Source organism: Gavia stellata, chromosome 19 (assembly GCF_030936135.1).
Source record: "Gavia stellata isolate bGavSte3 chromosome 19, bGavSte3.hap2, whole genome shotgun sequence".
In the NCBI taxonomy this organism is placed as follows: Eukaryota; Metazoa; Chordata; class Aves; order Gaviiformes; family Gaviidae; genus Gavia; species Gavia stellata.
Window position 1 is genome coordinate 16,320,308 of NC_082612.1, and position 21,794 is coordinate 16,342,101.

At 57.9% G+C, this 21,794-nt stretch overlaps 1 protein-coding gene across 1 annotated transcript; it reads left to right on the forward strand.

Moving 5' to 3' along the window:
• Positions 1-2,858: 2,858 nt before the first annotated feature.
• Positions 2,859-4,568, forward strand: POU4F2 (POU class 4 homeobox 2). The gene is made up of 2 exons (XM_059826917.1): positions 2,859-3,167; positions 3,627-4,568. Exons 1-2 carry the CDS (start codon positions 2,859-2,861, stop codon positions 4,566-4,568), a joined length of 1,251 nt encoding a protein of 416 aa, XP_059682900.1.
• Positions 4,569-21,794: the final 17,226 nt, after the last annotated feature.

Genomic DNA, 21,794 nt, shown 5'->3' on the forward strand with positions numbered 1-21,794 from the left:
CGTCTTTAAATTTTAATCGTAAATCAGAACATGGATACATGAGAGGCGACAGTGATTTCTCCCCCGATGTCTGCGTGGGTCAGGGTGTGGGCGTGGGGAAGGCGGGGGGGCGGGGGGGCTCTCCTTTTATTTAGGCGGCCCGCTGGTGCGCAGGGCCGGGGGCCGGCGGGGGCTCCGCGCCCGCGGCGGATCCCCGCGGCGTCCCTCACGACGGCGGGCGGGGGGGGGGGGGCAGCTGGGCGGCGCGGCGGCTCTCTCCAAAAAACACCCGAAAAACCCAAAAAAAAGAGGGGGGGGGGGAGAAGGGGAAATGCGGCGCTCGCGGTGCCGCGGGCAGGGCGCTGCCGGCAGCCGCGTACGGCGGCAGCGCGGCGCTGCGCGGGGCCGGCGGCGAGTCCCGCAGCGCGGAGAGGCAGCGGCGGGCGCGGCCTCCGCGGGGACCCCCGGGGCCCACCGGGGGGGGGGTCGGGGTCAGCCCCCCGGGGCCGGCACCGCGGGAAGTTCGCCCCGCTCTTCCGCCGCGCTGCGCGCCTCTCCGCGCCCCTTCGGCGCGGCGATAGGCGCTCGGCGGTTTGGAGATCGGTTGTCAGTTGCTATTAAAATCAAGATTAATTCATATTAACGATATGCATTCTCAATCCTCCCGTGTGACAGCATACATTAGAACAACTATTGCGAGTAATTAAACTCAGTGCGGGAGGGGTGAAGGGTATCGCGCGGAGGGGGTTCTCCTCGCCCTTCCCTCGGCCGAAGTCCCGCCGGAGAGCCCCTTCCGCGGCTCCGCGCAGCCGGCAGCCCTCCGACTGCCCAGCGCCCGCGAGGTATTTCCTTCTTCTCCTCCTTCTCCTTCTCCTCCTTCTTTTTTTTTTCCCCCCCGGAAAGCGGGAGGTTTGTCCTCCGCCGCCCGCTCCCCTCCTTGGCGCGCCCGTGCCGGAGCGCGCAAGGCGGCGGCCGCAGGCGCGGAGACGGGCGCGCAGGAGCGGCCGGGCGCGCTGCGGGGGCTCCGGCGGAGGCGGGCGGAGGGACGGCCGCCCCCCCGGCTCCGCTGCCTGCCACGGGCGGGCCGCGCCTCGCGTGGGCTCTGCGCGGGGTTTACTGCAAGGACGCCAAAAATATTATTGATGGCTTTTTCTCGGGCGTTGGAGATGCTGGGTGCTTCGGAGTAATTAGACGAGCCAAAAGCCTTTTGAAGATTAAGCAAATTGGACAACCCTTGTTAATTAGAACATAATTTAAAGTTTGAAATTATATCACTCACGAAGTAGCCTAATTAGTATGACGATATGTTAATAGCCTACTGAGACGCGAAGCGCGGAGGTTTGGCATAAACTCCTTAAAGGCTTGCAAGAAAATCCTCTTTCCTATGTTGTCATTAATAAAAGATTTCTATAGACTTCAGCCTTTCAACGGTGACATACAATTTATAGTACACACAATGCATTAGCCCATAGTGCTGCTCAATTTTTTTACTATTATGAAAACTAATAAATTCGTCAAGCTGAATTAAGCATACAAATCAGATGAGGCATAACAGATTACATATTGAAGCGCTGTGTCTCCCGAGCCTAAATGAAATTTCAATCTAATAATTCCTTCCTGGCCCGGCCATAATTTGTTTAGAGATGTTGTTCTACTTCTTTCCAAGCGCTATTCGCACCATAATTAAATGATACTCAAGCTTTTAACTTTGATTTATTTCATTTCTCCGAGCTGGCGACAGTGAGAGCTGATACAATGTAATTTTTTTTTATTTCCCTGAAAATTACCAAGTCTGCTGTTTAGGTGAGAAATTAAACACCTAAGCACTTATTTTAACCTTCCTGCCGCAAAGTGAAATTCATGGAAATAAACCCGGCCACCTCCGACTTTCCCCGGTTTCTTTCCTCTCCCTCTCCCCCCCCCCCCCCCCCCTTTTCTTTTCGGAAGAGAGAGGCAGGGGCGAGTTGGCGGGACAGCGGTGCGCTTTCGCGGGAGGATCCCGCCGGTTCCCCGCCGCCGGGGGGGGGACAGACCTCGGCCGCCGCTCCCCGCGTTTCCCCCCGCGGCCCCCCCCGCCGGCGCGGCGAGCGGGGCCGGGGCAGCGCCCGGGACGCTCTTTGCCTGGGGGTGGGAGCCCGGACGGGACTTTTCGCTTCTTTCCTTTTTTTTTTTGTATATATATTTTTTTTAATGGAGGGAGGGTTTGGGGCGGGGGGGATCGCTCCCCCCCCTTTTGGTATTTTCTTTTTATTTTATTTTTTGGCTTTTTCCCTCTCCCCTCCGGGAGGCGGCGGGGCGCGGCGCGGCGGTGAGTGCGGGAGCACGCGTGGGCGTGGGCGCGGGGGGCGGCGGGGGGCGGGCAGGGAGCGGCGGAGGAGGGGGCCGCGGCCGCGGAGGCAGGCGCGGAGGGCCCTTCCCGAGGAGTTGGGCTGTAGTGACAGGCGAGAGGGGAGGGGAGGGAGGGGAGCGAGTAAAACCCACCGGCGCGGCGGCGGGGAGGGCACTTCGCGAGAGGCGAGGGCCGGCGCCGCAGCGGAGGCGGAGGGCGGCGAGCGCCCGGGCGGAGGGCGGGCGGGCGGGCGGGAGGCAGCCCGCGCATCCCCCGCGCATCCCCGGCTGGCCGGAGCCGCCTCTCCCGGCCGCGTCCTCGCCGGCGGGGCTCGGGCAGCCGGCTGGGGGGCGAGTGGGAATTTTTTTTTATTTTATTTTTGTTTCTTTTTTTTTTTTTTTTTTTTTTTCCCGGGGGGTGGGGGCGCGGGGGCGGGGGGGGGCCGGGGCTCCTGTGGCTTTTCCGGGGGGTCCGGGCCCCCGGCCCCGCGCCCCTGCCCTCCTCCGGCGACCGTCTGCCGGCGGGCCGGGCCGCGGCGGCGGCGAGCACCATGATGATGTCCCTGAGCAGCAAGCAGCCCTTCGGCCTCCCCCACGGCGGCGGCGGCGGCGGCGGCGGCCTCCACGAAACCAAGTACTCGGCCCTCCACACCGCCTCGCCCTGCCCCTCCGCCGGCGCCGCCGCCCCCGCCGCCAGCTCCCCCAGCAGCACCGGCACCGGCGGCTCCGCCGGCCGCGGCTCCGGCTCCGGCCCCGGCTCCGGCAGCGGCGGCTCCGGCTCGGGCTCCGGCTCCGGCTCGGGCTCCGGCCCCGGCGGCGGCGCGGAGGCGATGCGGCGGGCCTGCCTGCCCGCCCCTCCGGTAGGTGCCCGCCGCCCGCCGCCCCGCTTTAAGGGGAGCCCCTCGGCGGCCCCCCGCATCCGCCTGATGATTTTTTCATGGCCGCGCAGCAAATCACCCGGCGCCGCCGGGCGCTCGCCCAACTTATGCATGCGGCGGCTCTTGCCGCCCGTATTAATTTTTATGACCTGGGATGCCGCGTGCGGCTGGTGCGTGTGTCTGTCCGTCCGTCCGTCCGTCCGCCCGCCCGCCCGTCCGTCCGCCCGCCGCTGGCTGCCTCTGTGCGAGCGGCTGCGCGCCGCGCCCGCTCCCTCGCCCCGCTCGCTCCCTCTTCTCCTCTCCCCCCCCAGCCCTCACCCCCCCCCCCCCCTCCAGGATTTCTCTTTTAACATGCTGGGAAGGTTTTAGTGGCACGGCGGAGTGCGCGGGGAGGCGAATTCCCTGCTGAGCGTTATGTGTGCCTTCTATTTGCAATTGCAGAGCAATATATTCGGCGGTCTGGACGAGAGCCTGCTGGCCCGCGCCGAAGCCCTGGCAGCGGTGGACATCGTCTCCCCGAGCAAGAGCCACCACCACCACCCGCCGCACCACAGCCCCTTCAAGCCGGACGCCACCTACCACACCATGAACACCATCCCCTGCACCTCGGCCGCCTCCTCCTCCTCCGTCCCCATCTCCCACCCGTCCGCCCTGTCGGGCACCCACCACCACCACCACCACCACCACCACCACCACCACCAGCCCCACCAGGCGCTGGAGGGGGAACTCTTGGAGCACCTGACGCCGGGGCTGGCGCTGGGGGCCATGGCGGCCCCCGACGGCGCCGTCGTCTCCACGCCGGGCCACGCTCCCCACATGGCCGGCATGAACCCCATGCACCCGGCGGCGCTGGGCATGGCCCATGCCCACGGGCTGCCGGCCCACATGGGCTGCATGAGCGACGTGGACGCCGACCCCCGCGACTTGGAGGCCTTCGCCGAGCGCTTCAAGCAGCGCCGCATCAAGCTGGGGGTGACCCAGGCCGACGTGGGCTCGGCGCTGGCCAACCTGAAGATCCCGGGGGTGGGCTCCCTCAGCCAGAGCACCATTTGCCGCTTCGAGTCGCTCACCCTCTCCCACAACAACATGATCGCCCTCAAGCCCATCCTGCAGGCCTGGCTGGAGGAGGCCGAGAAGTCCCACCGCGAGAAGCTGGCCAAGCCCGAGCTCTTCAGCGGCGCGGAGAAGAAGCGCAAGCGGACCTCCATCGCCGCCCCCGAGAAGCGCTCGCTGGAGGCCTACTTCGCGCTCCAGCCCCGGCCCTCCTCCGAGAAGATCGCCGCCATCGCCGAGAAGCTGGACCTCAAGAAGAACGTGGTGCGCGTCTGGTTCTGCAACCAGCGCCAGAAGCAGAAGCGCATGAAGTACTCGGCCGGTATCTGAGCGGGCGACTCCCCCCCCCCCCGCCCCGAAGTTCACTGAAATTAAGCAAACGACAACAGCCACAGCAAAGGAAAGGAGGAAGAAAACCCACCCCGCGCCAGCAAACGCACCCCGCCGCCCCCAGCCCGCCCCGCCGCCCGCCCCGCGCCCAGCCGTCGGGGGGAACCTCCCCGCGGAGCCGCCGCCCGGACCCGCCCCGGCAAGTACCGCTGGTTTTTATTCTTAAGAGAGCTCGGCTGGGTGCGAGGGCGAAAGGTGCCCTTCGCGGCGGGCTGCCCGCCGTCCCACGGTCTTCTCGGGACCCAAACTTGAATCGAGAGTTGGGGCTTGCGCCGCCAGAGACGTCTCTAAAGTATTTTGATTTAAATAAGAATAATGATTTAAAAAAAAAAAAAAAACACAGATGGCAGGTTTTTCTGCATTTACACTGCGTATTATAAATATATAAATATATATATATTTTTACTGTGGTTATTATCCTTTTCCTTCTCTGAAGTTATAACGCTTAGGGAAAGAGCTGATCCTGCTGTGTTCACTGGTCTTCAAAAGCTATTATTAGATTACCGCCAAACAACCCCTTGTAAATTATTAATTTATCTCTCTAGCAACTTCATTTTGTGCTCCTTCTAATTAATTACACCTCTTTAATCTAAGTCTTGATAAAAGTAAAAAAAAAAAAAAAAAGGTAGTGAGAAGCAAATATTTTGTGTTGGTAGGATTTATGAACGTGAGCTTTTCTCTTCTTCTTCTTCTTCTTCTTCTGAACGTCCCTTTTGGCCATCTGTAAATTGCCACCCGGACCTAAGGTATTTCTCCGGCGAGCATTCTTATTCGTACGGCGTCGGCACCCGATAGTAGATGTCCTACATTATTTGTGCAGCCCGATTCACTGTCCGAGTATTTGTTTACCGCGTTACATATTTAATGGGGATTCCCACCCTGTCCCCGCCACACGCTGCTCCCGAAGCGAGGAAGGACGTGGCCGCGTGGGTGACAGCGTGGGGTGGGGGGGGTGGGGGGGTCGCTTCGGGTTTCTTCCCGGCACAATATCCGTCTTTCTCGATTTCAAAGCTGTATCGCGACGGCGTTCAGACCGGCTCGGTTATTTGTCGCTCTATTTCTCTAGCCGATTGCTTGTTTGTTTATTTATTTATTTATTGGCTCGGTCCGTCGGTTATTTATCACCTTTAATTGCAATACTTTTCCACGGAGGGAAGTCCCTTTTGGGGGTCTGTTTGTAGAAAAGCCAAATGAAAATTCGTAGGAAAGGGAGCGAGCGAGCGAGGCTGCACTGCTTGTACATTCACAAATCGTTTGGTACATTTCTTTTGGAACAACAACAATGAGCCGAGGGTCCTCGGCTGGGTACCTGTGTGTATTGTAAATATTTCATTGGCGTTGACGCACATATAGATATATTCTTACAGATTCCGCTGTATCGCTGTTCTATCCGAGACTGTTTGAAGTCTTAAGTTCTGTACATGACCCGATTTCGTTGGGTTTGGGGTTTGTTTTGCTTTTTTTTTTTTTGGTTGATAGGAGGTTTATTTATTCTGGTAATGTACTAAGTTATTTTTAAATGTTGTTAAATCGTCTTTCATTAAAAAAAAAATTAGAAAAAAGGATTTTAACGCTTTATTGGCAAAGCGCGTTTGCTGCTTCTTGTTTTTCCACCGCGAGCCTCTGCCCGAGCTCACCCCCCCCATCCGCCCGCAGCAGCGCGGGGGGGTCCGCCTGCGGCCCCCCGGGGCGCGGAGGGGGGGGGGGGGCGGCCCGGGGCTGCGGGCGGCAGCACCACGGACAGCTCCGCGCCGCTCCGCGCCCCGCCCCGCCCGCCGGCTGCCGCGGGGGACCGTGTGCGCGGCGGTGATCGCGCACGGCGGGGCGGGTGGGGGGGGGTCCCCGCCGAGCCCCCCTACCCGAGCCGCTCTGCCTTCCGCCGCGGGGGAGTCGAAGGGGCCACGCACGCACACGCGCAAAAAAAAAAAAGAAAAAAAAAGGGGGGGGGGGGGGAGAAAAAAGTGATTTCCCCGCGTGGCGCTGACAAAAGCCGGGGAAACCCGACGGCGGCGGGCGGGGGGGGGAGAGGGGCTCATACACGAACCGCTATTAAATATTCATATTTCCGCCCAGCCACCAGCTCCAGCTGCAGCTTCAAAGCCGCCCGGGCACTCCGAGGGTGCCGGCCTGCTGGCACGGCCGGGGCGGTGGCTCCGCGGGCGCGGAAGGGCGCGCAGGCAGCGCCTCGTTGCCCCCGGCCCGGCCGGCAGAGGCGGGCCCCCCCCTCCCGTCCCTCCGCGGCCCCCGGCGTGGCCGGCGCTTGTCGCTGTCGTTACCGTCATTGCTCGCGCAACGGTACCGTACAATCCCGCGGGCGCGCAGCGCGGCTCGTCTTCCCCTTCAGCCGCTGCCGGGGCCGCGGGCGGGGGGCGGCTATTCGGGAAGGGGTGGCGCGCTCCTTGCGCGGAGCCCGCGCGCCCCTGCGCGCCCCGCCGACCGGGCAACCGCGTCCGCGCAGAGACCCCCCCCCGGCGTGGGCAGCGGGGGGGAAAAGGCCCCCCTGCCCACCCCACCCCCCCTCCGGGCTGCCGCGCAATCTCCGCGGGCGCGGGGGTCGCTTTAAGAGGAGCGGGGGGCGGAAAGCGGCGGGGCGGGGGCCGGAGCGGGCCAGCCCGGCGGGGCAGGGGCCGGCCCCCCGAAAGCAGCGGAGAGCCCCCCCAAAGCCGTCAGGAGGCGCAGGCGGCGAACGGCCCCTGAACTGCCGCTTCGCCCTCTTCAATGAGCCATTCACTTAAAGGCCATTACGGGCGAATTAATAAATTACACAGCGAATTATTAAATCCAGATAATTACAAGGAATAAGTAAGTAATCATTAGTTATCTCAGCTAATTACTGCGGGTCAGAGCGAGCGAGAGTGTGAAATCCTCCTCGGGAATTGAAATTAACTTTGCGCAGTGAGTCTCTCTGCTTGACATCCCCAGTCTGTAGGCACATGGCAGCTCCCCTGTGAGCTCGGCTTTCTATTTAACTTGGAGAGAATGGAAATAAAATTAAGTGGCGATGTGATAATAGGAAGCTGCTTAGAAAGCAAAGGCGGTGGGGTTTATTTTTTACCTTTTACTGCCTGGGGACGGGCTGCTCTCTACTTCCCCAAATGGAAAAGCGGGGGCCATGGGCCGGCTTCGCCCCGTACCCGCCTGCCCCACACACGCGGATTATCAACGAACGAAAAGGCAGGGAAGAGCTGGGGGGGGGGAGGCCCCGGCTCCGAGAGGCCGGGGCGGGCACCGGGCAGCCCCCCCCCCGCTGCCACCCGCACCCCCGCCCGCGCCGGGAGGGTCTGAGGCACCGGCGCGCTTTGTTTTGGGAGACAATGAGCCGCCGAGCCCGTAATGAGGGTCCCCGTCTCCTCCGTTGATCTGCCGCCAGATCCCTCCAGGAGCCCATGGCAGCACTCCCGGTTCCCCCCCGGCCCCCCCCGGTCCGCAGGCGGGGACGCTCCCGCCGCCCGCGCCGGGCTGTGCCCGCCCGGACCGAGAACGCCAGCGACGGCTGAGCCCGCCCGGCGAGGAGGGGGACCCGGGCTTCTTTGCCTTTATCAACTGCAATTAGGTGGACAGTCTTCCCCCTCTTCCCTCGCTCCCGTCTGGGATGATAATTAAAATTTAATGAAGCCGGGGAGTAGCGGGGCTCTGCCTGGGGACCGCGGGGTAGAATATTTTAACTGTACGTTCACACCGAGTGTCTGGCTTCAAAGACGTGACTGCTTTTAATCTCGAATTAGACAACCACAGACCTGAAATTCAGCATTAGCCACCCTCGGCCCCCCCTTCCCGCCGCCCCGTCACCGTCTCCGCCCGCCTCGCCCCACGGCACGCGCGCACCCGCGTCGCGGCTCTCCACTTACACCCGCGTTAATAACGGCGGCCCTGGACAGGGCGCGGGTCCTCCCCTTCCCCCTTTTTGCTTTTCCGTAGGGTTAATGCAATATTAATCGCTCGTAGCTGCTATAAGAAGGCGCCGCGCTTTCCCCGGCCGCACCGACGGACGGGGGCAGCGAGCGCGGAGCCGGAGGCGCAGCCCGGGGGCCGCCCGGGTGAGTACGGGGTGGCCGGCGGGACCCTCCGCGCCCGCGCAACTCCCGCGCCCCGGCCGGGGGGTGGCTGCACGGGGAAGGATGGGGGGAGGGGGTCGCCGTTTTTTCTCCCCAGATCCCCCCTCGGGGGGGGGGCCGCGGCGGGTCCCCCCCGTAGCGCGGCAGAGCCCGGCAGCCGCCCGGCTGGTTTGTGGTCCCGGCGCGGTAACCGGGAGGGGGTGGAGGGCGAGGGGGGGGAACGACAGCACTCCCCCCCCCCTTTATTGTTGTTGTTATTTCGGCAGGTGAGACCCCCGGGCCCTCCCGGAGCCCGGCGGCGCAGGAGGGGAACCTGCCCCGCGGCTGCGGCTCGGCGCGCCCCCCGCAAAGGTAACGGCGGGGTTTGGCGGGAGGGGGGCACCCCGCAAGTAAGCGGGGCGGGGAGGGAAGAAAAAGAACCCCAACCCACCAGCCAAAGAAGAGCCCCCGAGCACAGCCCGCGGGGGCCGGCGGGCAGCCCGCACCCCCTGACCGCGGCGGGGGGGCGCTGACCCGCTCACACGGCTCCCCGGAGCCAGAGGCGTCCCGGAGGGCGGGCGGAGCCGCCGCCGCTGTGCTGGGGGGGGGGCACGGCGTCCCTGGCCCGGGCCCCCAGCCGGCACTTGTTGCCCAACAATTAAAAGCAAGAAAAACCCCAAGCACCAAACCAAACGACCCCAACCGCAACCCCGCCCCCAAACCGGAGGCAAGCCGCCGGCCGACACAAGGGAGGGAGGAAGAAGGCGCTTGCGGGAGCGCCGGCGGCAGCGGGGGCAGCCCCGGGACCCTGTGCGCCCGCAGCAGCCGCAGGGCAGCCGGGCCCCCGCCGCGGCCCGGCCCCTGCGCCAGCCCTCCGCGGCCGCGGAGCCCCCGGGGCGGGCTGGGCCGGCCTCAGCCCCGCGTTGGGCACCGGCCTCCCCGGCGGGCACAGCCGCCCCCTCCCCTCCGCAACCAGCCCTGGAGCGGGACGGGCCTTCGGCCTCCTCCTCCTCCTCCTCCTCCTCAGCAAAGCCGCTTGGCAGCGGGGGGGGGGGGGGGGGGGGGGGCGGTGCCGCTGTGCGCTGCGCGGGGGAGGGGGAGCAGACGGGCCGCGCAGCCCCGCGGTGTTTCCGCGGCGGGCGGGGCCGGGGGCTGCGCGCCCCGTCCGGCTGCGGCACCGCGCACCGGCGCGGCTCGGCTCGGCTCGGCTCGGCTCGGCTCCCCGTTTATACAGAGCGGGATCATTTACATAAAGTCCTTAAGGCAAATAACTGTTGGGGCTCTAATTTATATCTGATCGAAAATTAGCCGTCATTATGCGCTCCATTAGCAGCGTCTTTAATGTGCTTCTAAGCACCATTTGTCAAGCGGCTTGTTAATATCCTTCAAGTCTTTAAAGTTGAGAGCTCATTAAAGAGTGCGCTCTGTTATTGATGTAATTTAGATGAGTTTGGAAGAGCAAGTGCGCCGCGGCCGAGCGGGGGGAGCGGGGCCAGGCCGGGCCCCCCCGGGCTGCGGGAGCGGCACCGCGCCGCCACGGCCCCTCACCGTGGCGCCGGGCCCCGGCCGGGGGTCGCCTCCCGGGGGTCGGGCCGGGCCGCGGGGGTTCCCCGGCAGCGGGGGGCCGGGGGGGACCTCTTCAGGCTGAGGCGGAGCGAAGCCGCTCGATGATGTGCAGACGCGATTCCGCCGCCCCCCCCCCCCCTCCGTGGGAAGAGCATAAAGGCCAATAAATCACCTCCGCTGCTTCTCCCGACAGCCACCCGCTCTGTCGGGGGGTTTTCCTCCCCTCCGCCGGCGCAGCACGACGAAGCCGCCCCCCCAGGCCGGGCTGCCGGGGACCCCCCCGCCGCCCCCCGGGGCTCCCTCGGGCCGCCGGCCCTGCGCGGCGGAGGGGCCCGGCCGCCCCCCGGGACACCCCCCGCCCCTCCCCACCCGAAATCCGGGCGGTGGGGGGGAAGTCCCGGCCGAGCCGTGGCCGTGCCGTGCCCCCCCCCGGGCGGTGCGGAGCGGAGAGGAGCGCGGCGGGGGCTTGCGGGGAGGGTCCCCCCCGCGCCGCCTTCCCGGGCTTCCCCCGGGCGAAAGCAATAAAGCGGGTAATTAAGCTGCTAAAGACGGATGTAAATAACGGGGAGGAGGCGGCGGTGACAGCCGTGCGGCGGGGCCGGCGCCCCCCGGGGAAGGGACGCGGAGCCCCGCAGCGCCCGCCCCGAGGCCCCGGGGAGGGGCGCCCGCTGTCCCGGCGGCACTGGGGCCGCGGTGGGGAGGGCGCCGGCAGTCCCCGCTGCGGGAGGGTCTCTCACCACGCATCGGGAAGGCCCCTTTGCCCCCGGAACCCCCCCAGAGCACACGGGTCAGGGGCCAGGGCGGCAGGGGCTGCGGGGGGGGCGCGGGGGCCCGCAGCCTGCCGCAGCCCACTGCAGCCCGGCAAGCCCCGGCACGAACAGGCCGGTGTCAAAGGGGTACTGACCTCGCCGCAGGGTCCCAGGGACACACGGACACCCCTGGGGACATTTATCTCCTCTCCAGCCAGGAGCGCGGTGCGTGAGCAGCCGCACCGGTGCACCCAGCCCTCCCCGCCTCATGGGCAGCGAGCCCGGGGGGGTCCCCGTCTGTGCGGGGTGGGGTGCACGCAGCCCTGGCCCCCAGCGAGAGAGGGCGGCTCCTGAAGAGCTGGGCACGTCTTCTGCACACCGCAGGGTCATCGCCAGCAACGTGAGCCCCCTCTGAGAGCCACCACCACTCTACGGGTCCCAGATGCTCTCTGGGCGGAGGAAGAGGAAAATACCTTCAGGACGACGAGCGAAAGCATCGCCCCACGTAGGCAAACGCGAGGCCCGAAGAGCCACCAGAAGGCCCGAGGCTGATGCGTTGAATCGTACTTGCAGATGCGCTCATAGTTATTGCCACCCGCAACGTACAGGAGACGTAGCAGAGCGGCACGTTGCCGTGCAGGTGGCTGGCGTGTGTTTTCCTTGTCCGTTTGCCTGTGGTGTTTGGGGATCGAGTCCTTTTGGGGTGCGTGTGAGCACACATGCGTGGCCTGCTGGATTTGAGAAGGGCTCACTGCATGGCGGAAAGCCCTTTCTTACCCATCTGCTCACTCGGAACCCTCCTAGCTTTTCTCTTGCCTGTGGCACCACATTATTTTGCAGGGAAAGCTATGGAAGTAGGTGGGATAAACTTAAGGTTGAGAACATACTTTCTTGGGGGGGCATTTTACAGGGAGATAGCTTTGTCTGTGTTTAACAAAGCCATTAAAAACCATGGCATCAAACACAGCTGGGCAAGTCAGCCCATGCCAGATGGGGAGGGAAAGCCATGGGAAGGTCTCGTGTTACGATGACGACCACATTTTATGGCAGCAGCGGTTACAGCTTTTCAGCAACTGAAAAGTGGTTCAGTTTGTTGCCTTATTTTGTGGGCAGAAGCGGTGGGTGTGCAGCAGCGAATGAGCCCTGTACAGGTCCCATTCCCACCGCGGTAATGGCTGCGACTTGCGGAGGGGCCCTCCGGCAGCGACATGTGTGGCAGCACCCACCGGGCAGCAACACGAAGCCCAACGGGCCAAAGAGGGATGTGATGAGGAGGGCTTGCGCAAACCTGAGCGTAATAAAAGCCTCCATCCCACAGGTGCACACAAACACGCACCCACACTTACACACAACAGATGCTATGCAAAAAAGCACAAGATGTCACCTTCTGAAACTGTTTTTACACCCTGAGTTGTAAAATTTCTTTCCTGATTGCTCTTCATTTGAGAAATACAGATTCTTTAAGAATACATTCTTAAAATGCAGCATCTTTAAAATGACTGTGAATGGACATGCCTGGTGCCTGATACGTAACTCTCCCAAGTTTCTTGTACTTAAATACCTTAGGCGAAGATGCCCACAAACCTTTCCCACCGGCCCTTCCTCACGGAGAAGGGGCATCGCTGCGGTGGAGGCCCAGCTAGGATCCCCTTGCTAACTGATGCAGCTCACCCACGGCGGCTGGGGTGGCTGCCGGCTCCCCGTTCCCCCCCACCTGACTGCAATTTAAACCACTCCGGTTCAGCTTCCATCGAGAGGCAGGTACAAGGTGGATGTCAGCAGCGGGCCGGGGGTGGTGGATGGGCGACGTGTCCGGTCTCGGTCTCTCTGCCCAGGTTAATCCCTGTTTGCTCAGGAAGGCTGGGGAAACACTCGCCTCCCATGGCCGGGGCGGTCGTGTTCGGAGAGCGGTGATGGCCGCTGCAGCCCTGGCTGCATGATTGCTGCCGGCCTTGCTGAGGACACTATTAAAACCTATTAAAAACTATTTAAAAAGCTGGGTCTTGCGGCAACACCTGCGATACAAGAAGAGTTATCACCGACCTCCCGGTATAGCTGAGGAGACGGGATCCTGGAGGCCATCTAGTGCAGCCCCCCCAGAGCCCGGCTGGCATCGCGGGTCAGCACCTCCCGGCTGTGCCCGCACCAGGAAACGAAGCGGGACGGGGGCCCCAGCCTGGCCACAGACGGCTCTGCCTCCGCCGTGCCGGCCGGAGCCGATAAACACCCTCCCAGGCACTGCTTGGCCACGGGCTGGGGACAGTATCTGCTCCAAACAGGCAGTTTGGTTGTCCCCACATGGTTTTGGGGAGGGAGGGGGGGAGAGGAGGGGAATTAGCAGTCACGCAGTGCCGCTGGGCCCCGGGGCTGGAGAACAGTTCCCAGCTGGTTCCGCAGACTGGCAGGGACACAGCCACCAGAGACCACCCACCACTTACCTAAAGCTTTTTCTCTTCCATAAAGCCTCCTCCCCGCTGGGGAGGTCGGGCTGTGTTTGGCTTGGATCTGAAAGCCAGCGCCTCTCCCCTCAACCTGCTGAGCCGCTTTGTCCCCCTGAATTAGCCAGCATTGCTTTTAACTCATCGGATAGTCGGGATTACAGCCAGCCGGCCGATGGGCTCTTGCCCAGACGCAGGTTTACGAGTCAATGGCACCAAGACCCGGTGACGTCCGGACCTTGCCAAGGATCTTATTCCTCGTCGTTTGGATGAGCCCAGAGCAGCCCCGCGTGCCCGGCGGCCCCCGCACGCGTGCCGATGAGCGGAGACGAGGCAGGCGCGGGCTGGAACCGAGCGGCCGCTCTCCTGGGCAGCCCCTGGGGATGGCACACCAAGCAGCCCCGGAAAGACGGGGAGAGGGTTTCACCTTTTTAGACAGCTGTTAAAATGTTTTCATTTAATCAGCCACGGTACGTACACCTCGGTTAAACAGCTGGCATCCGAGCTGATACGCAGGGGTGTGTAATTTTGATTCCTACCTTGCTGTTTCAAAGCTGTCTCGTTTTGAGGACTTTGATCCAAAGCCTAAACTTATTGTGGCATATTTATGTATGTGACATTTTCATTCGTGCCTTTATTTATTTATTTTTGCAAAAGACTTCACTTACAAGGTTTCTAGTGCCAAGGCGGCGGTGCTCTGTGAAGGCAAACGCACGGTCCAAACTCCAGCGCTTGCGTGTGCTGCGATAGTCCCGTTTTATACACGTCGCAGGCTCGAATTGCAAGAGCAGTGGCAACGCATGGAAAAGCGCATGCGGAAAAGGGAAACTGCGCTGGGAGTGAGTGACAGTGTATTTAACACCGTGTCCCAACGGACTGGCTGTTTGGGGCTTTTTTTAAGGGATTTTTTTTTCTAGAGTTTTACAGTTCTTTCTGGGTCTTTATGGCAATTCAGTGCTTTTGCCCCTCTCTCTGGTAGTATCACAGTGCCTCCGGCGTTTTAGCATCCTGATCCCACCACATCCCCAGGAGGCAGGGACGTGCTGCTACCCCACCTTACAGCAGAGGAAAACAGGGAAGTTTGGGATGGATGAGGAACTGTAAAAAGAAGTCTCCCAAGCCCTAGGAGAGCACTCAGACCAGGCGACCAACCTGCCCCATCTGACAGCACCTCCAAAAAGCTGAACCAGTAACATCCTTGAGTATCTTTCTCCCGGGACACTGGGAGTATGGCATGCCCAACGGAACAGCCGTTCACCTCCAACTATGGCAAGAAGTGGTTCGTTTCCCCAGCAGCAGCACAGCAGTCCTTCTTAAAGCTCGGCCTCTGGGGTCCCGCAGCCGGGAGGGTAGAGCAGCAGTGGAGTGTTGAAAGCCGGCTTCCCTCAGGTTCGGGTCTTTTGGTTGGGTTCTCTGGTGTCAAATAAGGTGCAAACTCCTACTGATGCTTTTCCCGAGGATGGAGCATTAATAAAACCTCTTGCCTGGGGCAGGCTTTCTGGTATCTGTGTGATTTTCTGCCTTTTCCCTTGTGTGGGACACACGTGGGGTCTGTCCGCTCTGTCAGCTTCTTTGCTGCACAAAATCTGTGGGGATATATTCACAGTTAAGCCCTTTCCCTATCTGTTCCCTTGGTTTGAAGTGGGCTTAAAACAGTTTTAAAACCAGTCGGAGGCCGGGGGAGGCGCAGGCAGAGGTACGAACAGACAGGGACAGCCATGCGGAAGGTGGTTTCCCAGGCTTTCCCGAGGAAGCCAGGCTCCCGTCTGTGAGTGAGCCACCTGAAGACGGGACGCTGCTGGGGTGACCACTGCAGCACCCGGGGTTCCTCCTTCACCCTTTCCTGCCCCCCAGACCGCTTCCGTTGCGACGGTCCTCACCCTCCCAAGGCAGCGGCAGCCGGGATGCAGCTCTGCTGCCTGGGGCCGGCTTTAATTAAGCGGGTCCTCCTGCGCATGGAGATGTGCGAACACAAACAGCCCCATTTTCCACATGGAAACGGACGCTTCATCCCTGTCGTATCATTTTAAACATCCCCACCAGCAGTTTTAGAAGATCTTGGACTTCACGTTGAGAGAACTCTGACTGCCGTTAAGATTTAACTGAGAAAACTCAAAAGGATAGGCTGAAAAAAGAAGTTACTCCTTAAAAAGCAACAGAGGCATTGCCAGGGCTACTCAGTTCTCACCCCCAGAAAAGACTCTTTAATTCATACACCTCCAAACGCCGAGTCCCTGGGAAGGAAGCGCTGACACCAACCACCAACCCTCCCTCCACCCCTCCAGCTCCCTTCTTCCCTCCTTTGCCCTTCCAAATACGCGTGTGGGTGTTTGTGAGCAAGTTTTCTTGCCCGGAGGAAAGCAGCAGCTGCCCTGGCTGCGGGTGCCGGGCTGCTCCGTTCGTTTCGTACCAGAGCTCACCCGGAGAGGTCTCAACTGGGTGTATGTTGCATGACAATCTTTAAACTGTCCTTGGTCGAGTAAAGAAAAAACAGAAGCCGTTTACCACATAATGGTACCCTGCGCATCTGCAGGAGGAAAAACACCTGCAAGCAGAAGAAAAAGGACCAATATAACAATTGATGTGGTTCATTTTCAGTCTGGGCTTTCTAGGAAGAAGATGCTGCTTCGCCTTTCCTCTCATTTCAAAATTACAAGCCTGTCCTTGATCCGGGAAAGCTCTGTGCTCAGATTAAGGCCAGATACGATGGACCAACATCTCAGAACACATGTCGTTCTTTATTTTGAGATATCTGTAGGCATTTTTGGCTGTCATTTCATCACACCTCAATCTTCTTTCTACTAAGGCAGAATCACTCTCATACACTGTAAAACAACATTGCTGCCTTACACTCTAGGCAGTAAGCTGTAACTGAAACGTGTGCCTGCAGCCCCATCTTTTTTGTGCCAAATACCTCTGCAGCGCCAGCTGTATAACAGTGTCACATCTATTAGTTGTTGTATTGCCCCGCTGACACCCCCAGGTTAGAAGTACTCCACTTTTCTGAAGCTGAAAATACTCCTGGAGTACAAGACTGCCAGAAGAATATCAACTGCAATTACAAATCTAAACTAAATACTCAGTATTGTGGCCTTTTCAATGTTACGTTTCTGTGGCAAGTTCTTCCATTGTGCATCCTTCAGTCATGTTGGGACAATTCGTTAAATAACGTGGAGGCACTTCATCATGGAACAACATTTGGGGTGATTTACAGTTTGGTCTTTTAGCAGCACACCGGTAAATTGCTATAAATAATGCTAACCCCTATCAAGGAGACGGCAGGGTGCTTCCAGGCTGAGAGAATTAACAGGGAGGCAGTTGTGGATGATGCTGGGCAAAAGCACTACCAGTTTACAACTGATCGGGTTGCTCTGAATCACAGATCCGCCAGCGCGCCCCACAGCCGGGCCTGAAGATGAGGGTCCGAGTTTCTGAAGGGCGGAGTTTGGCAGGCATTTAGCAGCAGGCTGGTGTACGGAGACCAGTGAGATTCTAGGCTTAAGTACCTTCGTTTTTCTTGAGGGCGTAACGTAACTTTTACAAATCAGCTGTTTGCAGCAAAGTTTAATTAGAAATAGCTCACCATCTCTACTCCTCATCTGTATCAAGTCGTCATTGGGCGCGCATACAAGGTTAACAATGAAGGAAGTCTACGAAGCAAAGTAGACAGACCAAAATCGCAGGCTATGGTAACACCGAGCACATCCTGCTATCGCAAAGGTGCTGACACCTGAAAACTGGGGAAAACACCTTGAAGTCAAGAATAAACACAGATAAACAGAACTTACCCACTTCTCATGTGCACAAAGCCAATGAATTTACTCACTTTTCAGCAGTACAGAACAGCTTCATTTTTCCTAGGAATGTAAACAACTGCACAATCATATTGGAGATGTGAGTTACCTTTGGTCAGTAAGTGGTTTCAGGCAATCCGAGAAAAGAGGCGGTGGTTCCTGGTGAAGAAGAAACTCCACACCCCAACCTTTGGGCAGGTGATGTGAGGGGTGGGTGAATGAGCTTCTGCAGATCCCAATGTTAATCACAATTGTGAAGACAGAGGGGGGACTTTGAACGAAGGGGGAGAAGGAAACAAATGAGTACAAGGAAAAGTGGGGAAGAAAGTGCAAATAGGAAAGGAATACAGCAGGCTGAAAATCTCAGTTTTACAGTAATCTGTATTTGGGTCTTGACCCAAAGCCTTTCTGCTGGGGAGTGAGATTCTAACTTAGTTCTGGTGTGAATATCCATCTACCTGATCAACAGATTATTTTTTTTTTTCAATGCTGCAATGCTACATGTGGAAAAAGGTGAGAAAAGAGGATCAAGCTCCTAACCAAGGACCCGGTCATGGCAAAACAGACAAAATCACGGCAAGTACTTTCCCCCCAGATGGGTGATCATTAGGCAGGGGGGCGAAAGAACAGCTAAAGGTGGCAGGACCACTCTAAACTATGAAATAAACTTTTTCAGCTCCTAGAACCATTATGAACACTTGTGTTTCAAAGGTGTTGAAGATGATTTCCAGGTAGAAATTCAAAAGGCCTGAGTACAACCGTCAGGAAGCAAAGGTGTGAAGACACCTAATTCAGGGCTACCACATGCAGATTTTTACTTCAGCTTGCCATAGCTGGGGAGGCTTTGAAGCCTTTGCTTCAGAAGTCAAGAGGTGACCCGAGAATTGCAGCTTCTTGCAGGAAAGGGCTTTAGCATACACCCTGAACAAACTTCAAAGGCTCAGAAACCAGAGGAAATAGTGAAAGGACTTGTCTTCACTGAACACAGCTCTCAGGAGGACTTCTGGACCGATACAATGATTTGAGACAACGCAGATGATGACTGTATTTAAAGCAGACTATGTACACGTGCTGGTCTCACAGAAGGTGAGGGAAGACCACAACTATTACGTGAAACTTTTTGTCCATTCCTACAGCTCTGGGGAGCCATGGTAGCACTACGAGAGGCAGAGGAAAGCTTTGCTGTGTTGTGGAGGATGAATTCATGCAGCACAGCCTTGCAGCCCACGTAGGCCCTCTCCTCTGCGGGGGTGTAGCTGTTACTCACCGAATTGGCTCTGTTTTCGAGGTGTGAAAGCCCCTTTCTGGCCCACTTAGTCGGTACCACGACAGGCTCACCGTGTGCAGCCCAGGAGTCTGGCCTTGGTTTCACATGCTCTTTCAGCTGATGAAGACCACTATATATTTCCAGCATCTTTTTCCTTTGAAAAAATAGTTAACTCTACTCTCACTCACAGTCCTGAAGATATTTCACTCATGCCTGATATTAAGAAATGTACAACAGGGACTGCAGAAATGAATCACACCATCTGATGGTGAGATTAAACCCAGCAGCTTTCAAGGGAAAGTGCATTGTCTCACTGATGGAAATACTGCAGCTCCCTACAGTGGGATGTGGGATCTGGGAGAAACAGAGAGGGCACTAAGGCAAACATACTTTTTGCAAATATATTAGTTTAGGTGTTTTATTCTTTTACTTCGCTCACCTTCACGGCCTGTTTTTTATTTACTTTGCATAAACTACCAAGTCTTCTGGCACAGATGGTCTCAGAAAGTAATTTTCTAGGCAGGTTCCACTATCCTGCAATTTTCTAATCAGAAGAAAGAGGAAAAAAATCTAGAACATGACTTACACAAGTGACCCCAACCAGCAACACTGGTTGAACATGGCCTGCTCCGAGGCAGTTTGGCGTGTGTGTGCGCGCACAACTTGTGCCAGCACAGCACTCCCGGTCCCAGCTACCGTGCCAAGCCTGGTACACACAAGTTAATCTCAAAGATGGTTCCGAGTCCTAACATCTTACAGTCTAACTGGCTCCTGCTGCGCTTAAAATATTCACACTGATCCTGGACAGCTTCGCTGCCCCACAAGTTTGTGTTTCAGATCAAGCTGGCTTGGCCCAGGCTGGTTTCACACAAGGGTTATCAACTCCGGCTAACGAGAACTTCCCCTACGGGCACATCAGAAAGACTTGTTCGTGGCGTTCCCCCTTAGTTAAACCGAGTACGCAGTGCCAACACTGATTGTATTGCTTTTGCAGAGCCCCAGGCTCCGGTGGCGATAGGTACGCAGCCACTTGGCTGACCTAGAGCCATCATTTAAAAAAAAAAAAAAGCATTTGCTACGTAAGGGAGCTGCTGAGTGCCGTTAGAGCCTCCGCACAACCAGCCCAGGAGCAGTTACATTTTACAAGCCTTGTGTGGCTGTCTGCTCGCCGCTGGCTCTCTGCACACGATCGACTCCGCTGTTGCTGGCAAGGCCAGATGCACCCCTCCCTGCCCCCCACGTGAACAGGGTACGCTAGCGCTGGATTTCAGCGTGACAGGAAGAATTCAAAGCGCCATAAATCCTCGCCCCTTTCTGCTTAACTGTCTCCATCTCAAGCAGTTGTTTAGCCATTTCTGCCAAATGCACTGCAAAATGTGAATGCATCGGTGATACCGCTCTCCCGGAACAGAGGCTGGGAGAGGCGAAGTAAAAGCAAAGGCTCTAATTCATCAAAATATTCTAATATCACAGAGCTCCTCTGAGAGCGTCAGGGCTCAGCAGACGTGAAAGCTCATTGCAATTCAGAATGTAAAAGTTAAAGGGGCTTCTGTGAGAGAGTGGGGCCTGGAGACAGAAGCCAGGTAATCCTGAACTTCCCTTATCATAAATAAATTTTGTTTTAATCTGTACCGTGAGCCTGGCATGAGCCCGGTCTGCCCAGAAAGCAGACAGCAATGCCAGGGAACCTGGTTTCCTGGTACTCACGTGGAAAGGGAGAGTCTCTAATTTTCTCAGCCAGCTGATGCTGAGGAGCCGGGAGGCAGACAACTCTCATGAAAGAAAACAGGAGAAAGTAACAGTGGCCACCATGCTTCAGGGAAGGCTCTTTGAAGATGTTTTTAGAGGCACCGCTGTGGTTAAGTCCGGATTCAAGCTACTTCAATTACAAATGGTGAACTTGTGGTCAGATGGGGCAATGTTTTCTGAAACAGTCCAGGAAGACCAAGGAGCAATGTTGCCAGAGATACAACAGCTCAGTGTAGGAGGCAGCAACCTTTCAAAGGTGATATACCTCTGTCTATGGGTATGTACATCCCAAATTGGGAGCTAAATGTGCCAGTTACGAAAGCTGGTGTTGAAGGAAGCTGCCTCCCAGAGACAAGGCTTACCTCTCATCAGTCTGTCTAGGGTAGGAGATCTCAATCCTACCTGTGTTCAGAGCTGAGCGGGAGCCAGGAGCTATGGCCGCTCCCAGATGCTCCTCCTAGGATGCTCAGGTTCCCAGCCCCTGGGTCTTCCGTGCGCTACTACTGAAAATCTGCTGTCTACCGGTTTTCCGTCTATCCATACTGCAGGTGGCCAAGCTGCAGAATTGAGCTGGAGAATGGGTGGCTGCTGGGGCAGCTTGGGACCTCCCCCCCCTCCCCGTGATCCTACAAAGAGCTGAGAATTCTTCTGGGGCTGCACACCCTCAGCTCCCAGGAGCTTCAGGCAGGGCCATCGCCAGCACTTTGGATCTCGCCCAGGTTAGCTGTGCTTGAAAGCTGCTCTCCTTGCAAAGTTGTCTGCTTTTCATGTGGTAATGAAACAAACAGGTAACTTCATCCTTAACCTCGGTGAAACAAACCTTCAGCAGAGATGAGGACAGGGGATTTCAGTTACTAAATTGCATTCTCACCTATTAATTCCTCCATGCCAGCATTGCAGCAAGCAGCTAGGAGTCTGGGACTCACTTTGTCCGTCCCACAGATGAGCTAAGACTGAACAACAGGCTTTCAATTAAAGGCACACTCACACCTTTTTCTCTTTCTCCTCCTCTGCTAAATGGGCTTGAGAGCTCACTTGACCAACAACCATTCTGGACTTTTATTCTGTAGTTTTAAAAACGAAACCTTAAATGTTTAGAAAGAGAAGTTTATCTCCTAAGGTTAAACTCCTGGCAATGCGCTTTACCATCATAGCTGCTGGGCTCCTGCATGCTCAGCATCACTCTTCAGTGGTACACCTGTGTCAAAAGAAGACTCACACATGTCAATATTCATTAACCTGTTTATTTGCTTATCTTTAAAGACAGCACATACATCCTATCTATTTGTAAGCATTAAGTGTGGCAAATACAGAGATACTGTGAAGTTATGCTGTCAAACAAGACACAGTTTTGAAAAAAAAATATTCGTCCTCATTCTCTTCTCTGTAGGAGCTGTCTTCGGAAATACCTGACTGAATCTCAGGACGAAGTCCTTGATGTACACCACTCCCGAAGGCTGATGAGTTCTCACCTCATGTGTAATAGCTGAGTCTCACATAATTATTTAAGACTTTAACCGATTTCTTGCATTTTTACATGTATATTATTGTTTCTTCCAGTTACGTTCT